This window comes from Ambystoma mexicanum, chromosome 2p (genome assembly GCF_040938575.1).
Source record: "Ambystoma mexicanum isolate Mex_15411 chromosome 2p, UKY_AmexF1_1, whole genome shotgun sequence".
Taxonomy (NCBI): Eukaryota; Metazoa; Chordata; class Amphibia; order Caudata; family Ambystomatidae; genus Ambystoma; species Ambystoma mexicanum.
In genome coordinates, this window is record NC_090923.1 from 1217741134 (window position 1) to 1217758384 (window position 17251).

Here is a 17251-nt window from a genome sequence, read left to right on the forward strand (position 1 = left end):
TGTGCTAATGCTTCCTGTGTTCTGTGCTGCCACCATATCTGTGTGTGTCTGTGTGTGGTGTTCAACGCGTGGATCCAGCAACAGGCCGCGCCAGGGACTGGCAGAGCTATAATGAGATTTATAGACGGGAACGTGCAGAAGGGGTGGCTGCTCCTGTGGGATAAGCAGGTGCGATGGTCCGTAAGCCCAGTAAAGGCTGACATGCCTGGCCTCTCATGTTAACCTAGGATCCAATTAGCTCCAAAGTTGACATGAGCGCTGCAAGAGCAGTTCCAGCCTGTGCCTGAAGGGGCATTGGCTCTGCATGCTCCAGCGTGTGGTACATCAAAAAGATTGCCCCTCTGGCACGGGGTGCTACTTTGCGGTGCCCATGGAGCCTTGGAGCATTGGCGTGTCCAGACTCTTTTGACTGGAGTGGCCCAAGTGGGGCACTGACTTATACAGGGGTGGCCTGAAGTACGAGTGAGCGCGTGCGCGCACACACACACAGACACACACGTCTGAATAGCCTTCATTTACTATTTGTCCCCAATACCCATATCTACTTTAATTACTAACATTAGTGTTTTACATTCCTGGGTTTAAAATTTCATGATCATAGTTTAGGATAATAGGGTGACACCTGGGGTGGCCAATCAGATTCCAGGGGTAGCACGTGCCACCGCAGGCCACTCCCTGGACACGCCTATGCCTGGGACCATTTGAGATTCGGGCCCGGACATGAGCGGAAGACCACATTGCAGAGTGCTGAAAACCAGAGACCTCAAGGCCCACCTTGTGCCTGATGGAACCGTGGACACGCAGCCTCCTTTGTGTGGCTGTGCAAGGTTTCTGATGCACCACAGCTTGGAACATGCAGGGCTGTTCAGAGGCCATGGGTTTGACCTGAGGCAGAACTTGGGGCAGTGGGAGTTACATGAGGAAGACATGGGGCAATTAGTGTGATATTGGGGTAAAACTGGGAGCATTGGTGGTGACAGAACTGGGGCAATGTGAGTAACATGGTGCAGAACGTGTACATTTTGAGAGTGTAATCGGGGCATACCTCATACCTGGGGTAATAAGAGAGATATGGTGTAGAGGCTGTGAAGGGTTAGTGGAAGGGGGCAAGACTGGTGCCATGAGAGTGGCACAGTGGGCATAACTGGGTGAGAGCAAAATGGGCAGAAATGGGTCAGTGAAAGTGATATGAGATTGCACTGGGGCAAGGAGAGTGGCATTGGGATCACATGGCACAAGGAGAGTGGCATGCAGAAGAACTGTGGGCAGTGAGAGTGGCAAGGGGCAGATATGTGGCAATAAGCGTGCCCTTGGGGTGCAGTTTGGGACAGTGGGAGTGACATGAGGTAGACATGGGGCAGAGAGAGTGGCTTGAGGCAGGACTGGGGCAATGATAGTGGCATTGAGCAAAATGGGGGTCATGAGAGATATTGGGGAGACCTCAGGTACTGAGGGCAACATCGGGGCAAATCAGGGTGCTGAAGCTTTGGAATGTTTCATATGTCCCCATACACAACATTTGTAAATCCAATGGCTTTTTAAAATGTCAAATTATACCCGAAGACTGGGCTGCTAAATGCACCATGCCGAGCTATTTTATTTGTTTAAACTGTTGTTGAGGAACGACCCCCCCCTCCCCCGTACTGGTCTGAGGCTTTGTTTTTGTACTCGCGCACACAAAGTGAAGGACAACATCATCACTCAACCACTTTAAAATTCCACCAACCGCCACTTTTAATTGGTAAGACGTGGAATAATGGGCAGGACAGAAGGACTGAAGGTTTCTACAGCATTTGAAGCAGGAAGTAGCAGGGAGTGTCAGGGCCGGCTGAAGCAGGGGAGTAACTTTGCTGAAAATGTTGGGGGGACATGACATCTGAAGAAAAGGTGCCCCAGCCAAATGAATGGGGACAAAATATTGTGCCATGAAAGTTGAGGGGGACAAACACCCCTTTCACCCCCTAAAATTACGCCCATAGGCTGAAGGCGTCTTGGTTAGAGAAGAACTGGGGAGAATTGCTGTAATACTTTGATGTGCAGGACGTGAGGTGACAGCGCCTCTGCGGGAGGGCTGAACATGTCCTGGCGAAGGTGGTGCATTGACATGCCCATCGTGCCCTACTCTACCTCTGCCTCTACTCCCACAGGCTCCATAGAGTGGCTGTTGGTCCACCACATACAAGCATCGCATGTGTGTAGAAGGAAAGACTGGCACGTGTCACCTCGCTGACAGAGAGCCAGGCATAAGAAGCACAACATTCACTTGTGCCCAAGACCCACCTCCCACGAGCGCACTGTGCCCCCACGGCCTTCCGCATCCCCATGCGCTCTCACCTCCAGTCCACCGTCGTGCTTGTACTGCAGGAAGGCGTTGGTGGTACCGCTCTTGGCCAGTCTGATCCGCGCCAGACGGACTTTCTGAAATAGAAGAAAGCAGCACTGAGTGAATACCGAGGAAGGCAAGTGCAGGCAAGTAGACCTCCATTACCCCCCAAATCTCTCTTTATCATTCCTAGCACTGCAAAGCAAAGCGCCGCGGCCTAAGTAACCACAGATACTCGCCTGTAACACCAGATCTCCAAGGCGGGCCTCCCTCTCAGACGCACAAGCTCAGAATATTGACCATTGCTTGGAGAACCTTAACTCCCACCAGCATTATTAAACAATTGTGCTTTCTGTGACTGACCTTAAAGGAACATTGAGTACTCGGAACATTGAATAATTTTGGATGAAGCATCAGATACACCCTCCACTCGTGGTGTATTAGATGTTACCAGATGTTAGATGTTAGCAGAGCTGGAACCCATACTGTGGATCTATCTATCTATCTATCTATCTATCTATCTATCTATCTATCTATCTATCTATCTATCTATCTTTCTATCTATCTTTCTCTATCTATCTGTGTTTTTGTATTGCCCCACAAACCCGAAGCCCTCAGGGCGCTCACAGCAGGAAAAAACGTACAGACAAATAAGACGAGCAGAGATCAACAGAAGGGGGAAGTCCGAGACCACCCTCGAATAGGCCAAATAAATCAGTACGTATTATTAGCAGAAGGCATATATAGAGGGTGCAGGTATTACTGATCCGTGGAGGTGTGAGATCCCCAAAGTAGAGAGTATGCCTCTTGTCCCCTTTCCAGTCTACTGATGAATGCATTGACTTTGTTCTGGTCCATAGATCCTTGCTAGGCTAGGCAGCCATCTCAGGTTCCACGGGTGATATTTTGATTTTTGACCGTGGGCATATGCTGCTACATGTAGCCTTTGTAAGGTGTGAAGACAAAGAAAAGGGTCTTTAGGATTCATTGTTAATAGACATTTGGGGGTCCTTATAGGTGTCCCGGTATACCGGGAAACGGACCTACCGTTACCAGCATCTGATATCCCGGAATTCCAGGGATATTACAGGTGCCGGCAACAGCAGTCATACCCCATTCTATGGACTCCATGGCGGAATTACCAGTGTTACCGGCACCGGTAATGCCGGTAATACCAGCTGGTTTTTGCCAGTGGGGGCCCGATTTACCTCCAGCTCTTGGCTGGAGGTTAGTCAGTCAACCCCTGCCGGCAAACTAGTAGTTTGACAGTGCAGGAGAAGTGGCAGTCACGGAATCACCGCCAATTTTTTCCCTGCACCGCCATACTTGTAATGACACCTGTTGGGTTTGTTGATCATTTGAAGAATGTATTGACTTCTTACATTAAGGAGAATATAGATACCTTGGATGACTAATTTTTGTTATGGCATGCACTCAAGGCTACGATGCATGGTGCAGTGGTAGGGTACTCTTCCGGTGTGAATAAAGTAAGAAATAGAGAACTTATTCTTCGGAAGTAAATCTGAGGGTGGCAATGGAAAACGATTGGATTCTGGCTTTAAAGGCTCCTGAAAATGTGAGGCCCATTCTATATTGTTCTCATACGCAACATGCTTTGAGGGTGGTTCTTTACACATGGCAGGTTTTTTGGGAGAATGGGGAGAAAGCGGGAAGCTGTTATCCAATAGATGGAGAAATCCAGGGCACTTGAGACTCATTTATCCTACAGCTTCAGAGGTGAATAGTTTAGGAGCATATTAAGTTGCTTTTTGGTGCACGCGCTCTTCACTGAATGATTGTGATGGGATATTGATTATTTGGCCTGGTCTGCAATTGCAAACGTTGATTGTACGAGATGTTGAAATCCTTGCTGGCCTGGTGTTCCTGGTTGTAGTAGACCTTCCTACTCCGCAAAGGAGCTGTATGAAAACTCCATGCCCAGCAGGTTTCCTTTTGCTATGTACAACTCTTTCAGGGAGATTTTAGCTTCCATCATTATGTCTCATTTTAATTATATTATATCCAGGGGTAGCACCTTGGCATGCATGGATACAGTGGGCATCATCACGAGTGGGCGGTATCCCGGCAGTAAATCCGCTGGGATACTTCCCAATGCAAATAGTGTTACCACAACTCGGACCGGCACTACTAGCTCCGGATCCCGAGTTGTGGTACCGTGGTAAGTCCCCATTTATATTGGGTCCATTGGACCCCATGGGGCTTTTTTATCACAATGACGTGAGCTCCTGTTCCTGCTACCCCATGGACCTGTAGCAGCAGCCTTCTGCCTGTGATCGTATTGTATGATCCCCAGGCCTCTGAGCACACTTCCTCCTTATAGTTGATGGTAGTGTGAGTGTTTGGCCAGATGAGCCAGAGCATTCCCATGTAAAACTCAGCAGTGCTGCAAACAGAGCAGCGGCCGGGTTCCTGGGTCCGAAGTACCCGAGCTCGTGCTGCAGTTCTCTGCTGCAATGGAGGCGAGGGGAAGTGACTGCTGGGTGTGGAGATGGGTGCTAAACAAGATGCTCTCTTATCCGGTCAGCCCCTGCTTCCATTGTCCCCCATGGCGGGATGGAGGAGAATAAGATGCTGTGGCACACCTCCAGATTCCCGGGTGGGGCTACGCTCCAGGCGTTCCAGGCACATGTGCACATGAACTCATTGTGGTTTAGGCCGACATTGGATACCACAGTCCATGGGATCTCAAGAGGGTGGTAGAAGTGTCACGGCACACCAAGCTTACCATGAAGTGAAGATAGGAGGGGGGATTGCTCAGGAGTGCTGATGCAGCAGGGACAAGGGAACTCTTTGTGGAAGCAGGTGTGTGTGCTTTGCCTAGCAGGGATTTTGGGGAGTATGGGGGAGTTGTTTTTATTGGAGTATAGCTAAGGTGGAAGATGACCTGACTGTGTTGTTTGGTTAATTACTCACCTATAGATTGACCATGGTCAAGCGTATCCCCATGGCCTTTGCAATCCACTAGCTGCCCCATCCCCAAAATATATACTCCTTGGATCTCTTTGAGCTATCTCTATCAAGCATTAACAGGACATTTCTGCCTGCCAATTACATTTCTGAATAGTCAACGTAGTTCATGGCTTAACTGTACTTGTAAATGAGCTTCTGGCTTAAGAATGTCTTATATATTCACTGGAAAAACTTTAGTTAAAGTTTAGTTAAGTTTGATCACAGCAGAACCCCTGAAATTCAGTGCATTTGGGAAGTCATGACCCGCTAACTCGGCGCGCTCCTGTTGATGTCCCTCATAATGTTATGGCTACCTTAATGCCATTTTATATGTCATTGTGAATCCCTTCTGTGTTAATATACATGTTCTCTTGTGCATTTGCAACAGGAACACGCCGAGTTAGCCGGTCCTGACTTCTCAAATGAGCTGAATTTCAGGGGCTTTGTTGCGATAAGTCTGGTCAACCTAACAAAACTGTAAGTAAAGTTTTTCCAGAGAATTTCAAGAGTTTTGTTATAGGATATATTTTTTCCGTGCCACTGGCCATGGCCTTTTTACAACACTACTTACACTGTATATTTTACAACACTACTTCGGCTGTGTCCACTATACACGTGTATTGGGCCCAATACCCTACTGCGTATAGCCTTTGGCCATGACAACTGTATATTTTACAACACTACTTCGGCTCTGTCCACTATATATGGGTATTGGGCCCACTATCCTACTCCGTATAGCCTTTGGCCATGCCCCTTGTATATTTTACAACACTACTAGGCCACAAGCCATGGCCTCCAGCTTAACTCAGCATGCTCCCGTTGATGTCCCCCATAATGCTAGGTCCTCCCTAATGCCATTTTCTATGTCATTACGAATCCCTTCTCTTCTAATATGAATGTGTTCCTGGGCTTGCAATGGGAATGCGCTGAGTTAAACTCATCTAGACTTCCCATATCCGCTGAATTTCAAGGGTTGTGTAGCGTTAAATCTGCTCAACTTAACTACATCTTAACTAAAGTTTTTTCAGTGAATTTCAAGGGTTTTATTACACCATAGTTTCTGTTACGGCCGCTAGCCATGGCTTTTCAGGCATGGTCAGTCGCCACTGTACATGTTCCCTCAATATGTTCCTTTTCGACCCACTATGTGGCCACAGCCTTTGGCCAGGGCCACTATACATGTCTTTCAGGCCCCGTGTATATTTTAAAACACTACCAGGCCACGAGTCATGGCCTTCGGCCGTGGGCACCGTACATGTTCCCCCAATATGTTTCTTTTGGACCCACTTGGTGGCCACGGCCAAGGGTCCTGTGACAAATGTTTTGTTTGCAAAATGTCAGCCAAATCCATCATGCGAGTCAAGCGTTATTAGCAAATCATTTTTTTGGGTTTCCTATATATCTCGATACGCAACTCTAGTGCAGCAACTGCCACACTATAATATGTCCCTTGCACTGAAGTCCAGTAAAAAACGAACATTGGCAAAGGCAACCGTTTGGGCTTGTATACAGGTATTAAGTAAGCATTTGCCAGGCATTGCTAGCTATCAAATGTCTAGGTAATCTCACAATTTTCCAGCTGTTGCCATTTTATGGGCAGTTAGAGCCATTATGGCAGTGCCAGTCAGATGCATATTCCATGCTTACACGAAAGCCAATGGTTAGCTTTGCCAATGCTTCGCTTTATGTATTCTATAAAAGGCTAATCAAAAGATTTAACATGTTTTAAAAAGTTCGGTAAAAAAAATGCATGGTGCCTCTTTTGTGCAGGTGCCTCTCCGGGATGAAAAAGACGGAGATAAAGACGGAGTCCACAATTTAAAATTAATTTATTTGTGGTTTACGGTGAACCAATAGTGGGGCTATTTAGTTAAAGAATAAACAGACTGTATTGATGTTTAACCCAATCTTTGAAAGCAAATACATGAATGTAGGGACATTTAGACTTCAGAAATTATATTACGGGATGTGTTATATGGCAATAATCGACTGTCGCGAGCTCTACTTAAAAACTATTGGTTGTTAAAAATACCTGGGATGGCAAAGCATTCACTGGGGTTCAAGCAATTTGTAACAACGTATTCTCTATATGCAGAAAAAACAGGCACCTCTGTATTACCTTCTATTTGGGTATGTGGGTGGGTGGGGGGGGCGTATGCTTTTATGAGCAACCAAAGAAACAAGCTTCTTGCAAAATGAATGACAATTATGACACTTTTAACTAACAGCTTTATGCTACCCCCACTAAAGAGTGCTGGACCCTCACGGACCCACAGCTTCCCACATAGCCTTTAACCTTTGCAGTGCACTGCTCTATGTTTCCCTAGGGTGCTAGGGTGGGCATATATATCATCAATAGGCACGGGGGATGCACCCCTGCTGCAGATTCTGCATCGCCGGGCAAAACGAAATGTCAATGAACCCACTGGCACAGCAGTCCCGTTGGACCCCTAGCAGTCAAAAGGTAAATACTATGGGGTCAGTTCACAAAGCGCCCGTGATGTCCAATGCATCCGGGTCCCTGATTCACAGCAGGGCTGTGCGATGAACGGTGGGTGACGGGGCCCTGCACAGCGCCCCTCCAGGCATGGGTATGCGCCAGGCGCGTTCCCGAGAGCTAGGTATGGATTGGCTGAGTCCTGCATTAGAGGTGGAAATGTTAAACAATTAACCTGCAGGCTCATTTCTGTGTATGTATTTATGGATGGATGTGTTTTCTTCGAAAATATTTCACCTAATGGAGATTTCACCGAATCCATTGCACCGAAAAACGAAACCTACTTTTTCTACTTTTCTTTCATGCTTGGGCAGACCCCCCCTCGCATACTCCCTAAACCCTCCCTACCCTAATTTATACACTTACCCCACCTATTATGCACTACATATATACCACTTCCCCTACCATTTTCGGTGAAATTAGGTGAAATGCTATTCGAAGAAAGCTACGGTAACCTGTATTTATTTGCATGTATTGGGCACATTCGACAGACGCTTAGCAAGAAGTGCCTTACACCCCCAGGGGGCGGGGGTGCAGCATGCTCTTTTACTGGATAGCACCTGGCATGATCTTAACTAGTTGCACACATTCGATTGCTCTTAAGGCAGATGCAGGAAGTAGCTGTGATGAAATGACTACTGCTCTGTGGGAATACACACCACTACTTAACAGGCAGTGATCCCAACCATGAAGGTGAAACACGCCCAGCCAGGCAGGTACACCTCCTTCACCTCTTTTAGTAGCGCATTCCGAGGGCCGGCTATATCTTCAGGATTGGTCTGAACTGATACAGCTGCAACACATGCAACAATAGTACGGTGCTACCAAAATAAAAGAATGTCCAATCAACGTGCTAGAAATATAAGAACCTTAATAGAAATGTAACAATCCCCACAACTAATTAAAAACACGAAGGGGCCACCCAAGTAAAGAAAACATGGAGAATGCAGACTTTGGGAATAAAGTGCACTCTGGGGACCGTAGGCAAAACATTTCAGCAGCAATTTAAATGTTCAATGATTTGTGTTTTAAAAGGCAGGGGCTAAAAGGTCACTAATGCCTGTAAAGTGCCACCAAGGGACAGATATAGGTGAGGGAGCTAGAGCCGTCTTGATCCTGGTTAGAGCCAAATGCCTGGCTCTGGCTCAGCTACAGTGCCTTTGCGAAAGAAAAGCCCAATCGGAGCTGAGCCAAGCATTAGCTCAACCTCTGTTACATTTACAGAGTGACACTGCCATCCAGTGACAGCTAAAGGAACTTCATGCAATCATCTACTTGCACAGAGTACTCGATTTATCTCTTGCCAGGAAATGCTTGTTTGAGCCAAACTAAAAAAAGCAATGGGAGTATGTGCGGTCTGAAACCTGCATAATTACATGTTATGCAACTAGAAAAACTGGCTTCCACATTTAACAAACCTATGCACTCCTTGGCAATTCACTCTATTATTTCCTTTGGCTGCCACAATGGGGACCACTTAGAAGTGATTCTGTTAAATGTGCGTAGCACAAAAAGCCCCACTTAGTGTATTAAATTACAGTGTTTGCTCCAAAGATAATACAAATATTGATCGTTTATAATGTGCACACCACAGTCTGAAGTACCCCTTTACTTGCTCATTGCTCTGCCACTTATGAGCCATGTTTCTCTCGTAATGAAAAAGCGAAATAGATGATGTACTGCCCTGTTTGGCGGCCAGAGGGTTTGCCTGGGGCATTTTCCCTCATTGTACAAGGAGCCCACCAGGACAATTTCTTTCACTCTTCCTCCAACCCCTGGGATCTGGGCACTGGCCGTGCAGTCGCTAAGTACTACCCCGTTTGTGAATGAGGCAGTAGGAGGTCACAATGGTTTTAGGCAGGTGGGTGGGGTGCTTGCCTAGACATGAGGCTTTCCACCAGCCACACAGCCCTTTAGTGTTTGTTCTATAATCTCCCACCCTAAAGAACATGCGGGTACTGCCCGTTTCTGCCACCTGTGCCTGCTGAAACACCAAGGATAGCTCCCCTAGTGTATAGGTCGCTAGAAGGTGTGCACAAAAACTAGCTCCAAGTCTGTGTGAAACAACGACTACAAGCAGCTGACCTTTTCACACAGTTGTGTTGTTGTGTGTTTTGGTCTGGAAAGTACACTGGTCTGTACATTCCAACATTATTTTTCAAACTGGTATGTGTAGCGTTCCATTCAGGATAATATATTTACCCATTTTGCTATGTATTTTTTCAGATAGGTTGATAGTGTGATTTGTGTACTTTAAAATGATCTTTGTGAAACGGCGTTGTTTTAGATTATGGGAGCCATAGATTAACACATTTGTTATTTATTAATAACACATGTATATTAGCTAGAGGTGAGAAACTATGTGATCTAAAGTGCAGACTGGGATCAAATCCAATCTTACAGAAAGTGTTTGATGTTGGACAAATCATTTTATTTCGCTGTGTGTATCTTTCAAAATTGAGATGCAAGGTCTGATATGGGGAAAGGAATGTAGGATATCAGGTATGGGTTTGTGCTGTGGGGGGCAGTGAGGTGGATATCAGGAATTGGGTTTTTGTTTTGGGGTTTGAGGAGGCAGCATGACAGGTCTGGGTTTTGTTTGAGGTTGGGGAGGCAGACGACAAGTTATGCATCTTTTGGCGAATTAGCTCATGTCTGGCCCCAAGGCTTAGTTCTGGCTTGGCTCTACCCATTCCTTCTTTGGCTCTCCCACCTCTTAGGGCAGGGCCTCTTGCTTTGGTGTCGTGTCTTTGGGGGCTCAACAGCATCGAGCCAGGATTCTAGGTGCTTCACTGCATCTGAGACAGTGCCAAAACGGTCCCGTTGTGCTTTCGCTACGGGGAGCCAATGTTGAGTCGGTTCAAGGCACGGGCTCCAGGTGGCTTGAGTTAGTGTTCGAGACTGGTCGGGTCAATGGCTTCCGGCGGTTCAAGTCGGTGGTTGAGTCAACGGCAAAATGATGCTTCTGCTGGGTCGAGTCGGTCTTCGAAAAGGGCCAGCCAGTTTTCAGTAGTTCAAGTTGGCATTCAAGTTGGTTGCTTCCCCAGAGTGAGCCAGTGAAAAGGTCAAGTTGAGGCGGGCCACGTCAATGGAGCAAGTCAGCTCGAAAAGCACGTAAGCGGTTCCAAGTTTGTAGAGTTCCAAAAGAAGCACTCAGGAGTGGACTGGGACCCAAAAGAGGCCCTGGAAATAATTTTCAAAGTGGCCCCACACTACACATTTTCAGCAAACCCAACCATTTTCCTATTGGAAAATGTGTAAATAACACACAAAAGAGGCCCAGAGTGCAGAGGCCTACTGGGAAATTTCCAGAGTTCCCCATAGGCCAGTACACCCCTGGTAGCACTCTGGGTCCTTAAATGGCTTGAAGTGGGTCACTGTAGATTGTATTAAATCATTTCACATGTAACTGCACGATACCTTTGGTTTTTAGCTCCTGTCCTCTATAACGTGCGTTTTTCTATCTATGCGCAGAGCAGTACAGTAATTGACACGAGATTATTTTTATATCCGTGCAGCAGGATCGCTCATTTTGCGCTTACTGCCTATGTACCACGGAGCTCCCACCGGTGTCTCCTGCAAACAACACACAAGTAGGTTTGAAGTGAGTGCAATCGCCCCTTTTCCTTCTTTGTCCTGTTTGCTATTTCACTAACGAAAAAGAACTGCATATGCACAGCTGTCTCTATTGGTCCAATTGTTGATAAGTAAAGCACTGTTTGCTTTGATTGTTTTTCACTCTTACAGTTCACGGAGCTACCAGGCCGCCTGTGCTGCATCGGCCCATTGCAGTAATATATTGGGCTACAGGTAATCCATCTACCTTGCCACAAGCAGGTGCTTGCATGCCACCCCACAACCTTCACGCTATCCACAACACTGCACTCGGGTGTGCTCATTCCGTCACTGCGTGCGCACCAGACATCTGTTTTCCCATATCATGCAATATTCTGGCCAGCTCGTGTATCACATCTAAGCACACTGTCCAACCAAATGGTTTGGCATCACCAGTCGGCCCTCACGGTGAATCACGGGAGCAATTTCCATGTCATCGTTAATTGGTGACTTGGTCACACACTGGCAATGTATGACATTTCATTAGCTCGCATCCCTTATAGGATTTTCACTCGCTTTACAAGGGCCTACCTTGGGTTTTCTCTGTCATGGCTGCACCGTTACGGGGTACTGCGTTGGGACTGTCTGTCTCTTGATTGGATCATTAGACCATAGACCCCACAATCAGGGGATTGCCCCTGTCACTTAGAGTTTTGCTTTGGTGAGTAATTTGTCAGGATTACTGGACACATACATTTTTGTTGTGTCACACACAGCTCACATCCGTCCTTCCTTCCTCAACAACGTCGGCCTAATGAGGCTGGTCCTGAGTTAAACATCCAGGACCCACTTGTTCATAGCCGAAACTCAAGTAGACGATGACAGAGGACACAGGAACATTTTATTTAGAAACACTAATGATTAGGACTAGGAACTAGTTTAATTAAGGTTCCAACCAATCCATGAACCTTAATAAATTGCAGACAACTTTTGTTTGGTCTTTGCTGTGTCCTACCCTTTTTAAATTTTGTTTAAAAGATGTTCATTTTCTTGGTGTTTTAGTTTGTTTTTCTGATTGTAGTTGAAAGCATGGAATGTGTGTGGTATATATGAGATGAGGTTTACAGAGGAATGAAAGAAACGAGGCTGTGTGAGCAATTATAGTGGTCAGTGTGATGAATATATTGGTTGTTTTTTTATTAATTTGTGATACTGAATGTTGAGCTAAGTCATTTTTGTATATTCAAATTTTTATTTGATAATAAAATTGAACTTATAAAAGTACATGATAAATGTCTAGTCTGATTTTGACTACAATTGCAATAGGCCACATTGCTTTTGGTTTTGAAGTGGATCGAGTGCAGTCGAACTGGCTCGAAGATGTCTCGAAGCAATAGACAGATCCTGAGCGTCTTCTAGAGTTCTGATATGTTGGGAGGCCCAATCCAGGCTCTCCAGGGACAAGGTGGGTCTTTTGTTCCACAGGCTCACTTCAGGAAGATTGTCTGGCACCTACAGGAGGTCCTTTACCTCAAGTGAGCAGAAGCCTGGCTTCAGTGCACAGGGAGCAGAGATGCACTGGTCCACAGCAGTGTCTTCCCAAATGTGTCCCTGGAGTGGGCAGGAAGAAAAGATTTCCTATTCCTTGGAATCTTCTGTCATCGCCTTTTTTTTTGGCAGGGCACACTAAAAAAGACAGAGTTCCAGGCGAAACCTATTTGTCGTGAAGTCCACAGAAGAAACAACTAAGGGCAGGTTTTCCCTTCTTATGAAGGCAAACCAGGGCAGCGGATTGGTCCAAAGCAAGCCTATTGTGAGTGGTTGAATACAGTCTGCTCTAGCAAGTGTCCTTTGTCTTCTGATAAATGCCAAGAGTGCTTTGTCTGCTGGAAGCAGGGATGGGGCAGTAATGTAGGGAACCCTAGCAGAATCCAAGAAGGTGGAGCTTCTCCCTTGGCCTAAACCTCTCCTCTGCGCTACTCTAACTCCATCCCCTTCCCATGTCTGCCTTCTTTAAAAGGACTTGAGTAATCAGCACCCTGCTGTAAGAGTGTCTCTCTGTGATATCAGGTCTGTCTTTGGATCACCGGTTCCCAGGAAGATTCCTGTGCCCTGGTGGAAGGTGTCACCCTTGCTCAGGGGGACCAAAGGAAGCAGTTTACTGGGCCGGGCCGCATATATTTGTTGTGGAGACACCCATGCCAGACAGATAATACACAGCAACCCTGCCGTCAAGGAGTCACCTCTGCAAGCTAACACTTATATAACATCCAATTCCTGTGGCTGTATAATTGTGTGATCCCAGAAACCACTGTGCCATAACATGGCATGGCTTATTTCTACAGTTTAAGATGCCAGCAGGCTGATTAGGGCACACAATCTTTATAGTTTGAGCAGAACTGGAGAAGATTAAAAAGCCACATCTGCCAGTTGTAACTTTGTGTTCTAGCAGCTGTCAAGATGCACATGTGGCCTCTGCCACTGCCCTGCTGCCACCGCAGGGCAGTTCCTAAAAATATCAAGAGACTGTCGCAGAGGGACCACCAGGGGGCGCAGAGGCAATGGTAGCCTAGTGCCGAGCTCCCGCCAGGACAGGGCCTTACAGAGGGATTGAGCCCCCCCCGGACCCCCCCGGCGGATCAGCTATCTGGCCATCGACTGGTGGCCCCCCCGTGAGACGCCGGCACGAAGGAGCGGATCTCGCCGCCCCCGAGAACCAGAGTTCGAGCCGCGTTGGAGTCGCGGCCGAGGGAACGGGGAGAGGCCTGCGGACGTACGGAGCCCAGCAGTGCAGCCCGATCGCCAGCCGGAGCGCAGTGTCTTGCCGACCCAGAAGGAGCAGCCGAACGGAAGCGGCACCAACATCGGGCGAAGAAGGTAGGGGGGCCACGGTAGCATAGACCACCCCCGGCCGAGGGATCGCCTCAGAGGATCGGCACGGGCCCGCCCCTGCCGAGCCCCGGCGGCGGGAAGCGGCCCGGGAAGGGAAAAAAAAAAAAAACCAAGAGCCGGACGGGCCCCTCCCGCCGGCCCACCACTGTCAAGAACCGGACTCCCAGCCTTGGCCCCCGCACCAGGCCGGGACGACCCAGTCGGCGGCCTCGGGCCCAGCATCCGGGGCCTGGAAGCGTTGCCCCCCGAGCCCTCAGGAGACAAACGCAGGAAAAGGAGAGCCCACCCGGGATCAGGGGTGGCCAAGGCGACCCCCGCAGCACGCCCCCCCCCGCTATCGTAGTCCTGTTGGGGCCCGGGCCGGGCAGCACAGCGCAAGACACGCTGGGGGGTGGGGATACCACCCACCAACCCAATAAAGGAACCCAGAGAGCCCGGAGGTACTGAGACCAGGCCTAATCGGGTGGTGGCCCCCGGTGACGACCCCGGGGCGTGTGCCCGCCTGACTCCCCCCCTGGGTGCAGAACTTGGACGGCAATCAGAGGCTGGTACACGACGTTGGCAGCCTCCCCCTCCCCACGGGACCACTCCAAGACGTGCGGGATCTGGGTCAGCGGCAGACCCCGAGGGGGGCACAGAGGGGGATCGCATGAACGGGCTAGAGTCGCTGCAAGCGTTCAGGTATAAGGACCGCAACAGCAGCCACACGGGCTCCGGGGACCCGACCCACCCGGGAAACATGGCGGAACCCGCGACGGCGATGGAGAGGGGCTTTGCCTCCATCCTTCAGGAAATTAGGGAAATGCGATCAGATATCGCCCAGAAATTTGAAAAAATGGAACAAAGGGTGGACAAAGTGGAGGAGAGGCTGCAACGGGTAGAAACCAATCAGTCCTCGTCAACGGCACAGGAGGTCCAATTTGACATGAGGCTCTCGGCCTTGGAGAAAAGGGACGAGGAAAAGGCCAGACAGTTTGACGACTTTGAAAACAGGGAAAGGAGGAATAACTTAAGATTTTTCGGGATCCCGGAAACGGAGGGGGAGACAGAGAGAGATCTAACCCGAGTCGTGAAAGACATTATCACCCTCCTGTTCGCGGAGGAGATGACCACGGAACCCACGTTCGACAGGGTGCATAGAGCAGGGGGCAGGGCCGGGAACCCCCGGTCTGTCCTAGCCCGATTCCACTACTACACGGAAAAAACCAAGGTTCTGGAAGAAGCGAGGAAGGCAGGGGTGATCACCTACAACAATGCCCAGATTACTATTTTTCAGGATCTCTCTGCCTACACCTTGGCGAAGCGCAGAATGTGCCGTCCCCTGACGCAGCTACTTAAGGAGAAGGGGGTGCGCTACAGGTGGGGCTATCCTTTCTCCTTATCCTTCGAATACATGGGCCAACGCACCACGCTGGTCACAGAAGAGGATATTAGAGGAGCCATACACGATTACGTGGTGGACCCAGCCCCCCGGAGAAGTCCAATCGGCCCGGAGGCTCTGGCCGGGGGTGGGCCGGGGCAGTCGGGACCCAGGAGAAGGAAAACAGCCTCAAGAAAATACAAAAAATTGAATACTCCACCTCCCGCCCGGGAAGGAGAACAAATGGACTCGGAGGGCTGACGGCGGGGGAACCCCGACAATCTGCGGGACGGGCGTGGAGGCACGTGAGGTCCCAGTGACGACTCTGTCCCCTGGAACAGCAAGTACACAGTGGGCAACCGAGGGGGAAGAGGCTGGGGGGGGGAAAAGGGGGCTCAAGGAGATGAGCATTGTTCAGCGGGCCCAGCCTGGGGAGGCCAGGCTGGTGGTCCGGCCACAAGCCAGTGATGGCGGAACTCATTGGCCGGACGTCGGGTAGGGGGGTGGGGGGTTCTTTCAAGTTGGCGGGGGATGTTTTCTCAGGGAGGGGGGAGGAGGGGATGTTTGGGGTCAGTTTTAGGGCCCTGGGGGAAGGGGGAAGGGAAAATCCAAGCAATCCAGTAGCGAGACAAATGAAGCGACACAGGGTTTTAGACACGACGCGGGTGGCCAACCGAGAGAGATACATAGAGAATGGCTAATGGTTTGCCGGCCCTGGGGGTGGGCACCTTGAATGTGCGAGGTCTGAATACCCCCACAAAGAGGTCCCTGGTTTGCAGGGAGTTCAGAAGAGCCAAGCTAGACCTGCTTTTCCTGCAGGAGACACATTGGGCCCGGGGGAAGGAACCCAAGATGAGGGGAGGAGGAATCGGCGAGGTTTTTTGTGCATCACATGGGTCAAAGAGGAGGGGAGTGGCAATTCTGCTAGCAAGGAGCATAGGCTTTGAGCAGGAGGCGACCCTGAAGGACCCCGAGGGTCGTTACCTAATGGTGAGGGGCACTTTACAGGGGGCCCCCTTAACCCTCGTAGCTATATACGGCCCTAATGAAGGCCAAGCCCAGTTCTGGGAGGAGGTGAGGGACAGGCTCAAACTCTTTGTCCAAGGAAAAATAGTGGTAGGGGGAGATTTCAACATGGTCCTAGACCCGGCCTTAGATAGGAAGCGACTTGGCCCTCCGAACGTCAGACCGGCGGACGAGGGCATGGCACGATGCTTCCGGAGGGTCAACACTGAGCTGGGCCTGGTCGACACGATTCCACTCCCCAGGTCCGACGTCTCCTCGTTCACATACTACTCGGCCATTCATACCTCATTTTCCAGAATCGATTATATCCTGGTGGACGAGACGCTTCGCCCACACGTCTCGGGCTACAGTGTAGACCCCGTCCCCTGGACGGATCATGACATGGTCCGCGTCACTATAGCTGAGGGTTGGCACGCGGATCGCAGAGGCCGCTGGAAATGCAATGATTCCCTTCTCAAAGACGAGGCCATTGCGCAGGAAGTGCTAGATGCCATCACAGAGTTCTTTGACTTGAACGACAATGGGGAAGTCGGCACACACACACTGTGGGATGCATTCAAGGCAACCCTACGAGGTGTGCTCATCAAAATAGGAGCCCAGAAGAAAAGAGAAAGGGAGACCCTGGAAA

The 17251-nt window shown here is 49.3% G+C and overlaps 1 protein-coding gene across 2 annotated transcripts in view; it reads right to left on the bottom strand.

Moving 5' to 3' along the window:
• KCND1 (potassium voltage-gated channel subfamily D member 1) overlaps nt 1-17251 on the bottom strand; it is a 1089685-nt gene that overhangs the window by 206192 nt on the left and 866242 nt on the right. For both annotated transcript variants that reach the window (XM_069645487.1, XM_069645488.1), the window contains exon 4: nt 2335-2418. In XM_069645487.1, the coding sequence (XP_069501588.1) occupies nt 2335-2418 (84 nt within the window). The remainder of the gene's footprint in view (nt 1-2334; nt 2419-17251) is intronic.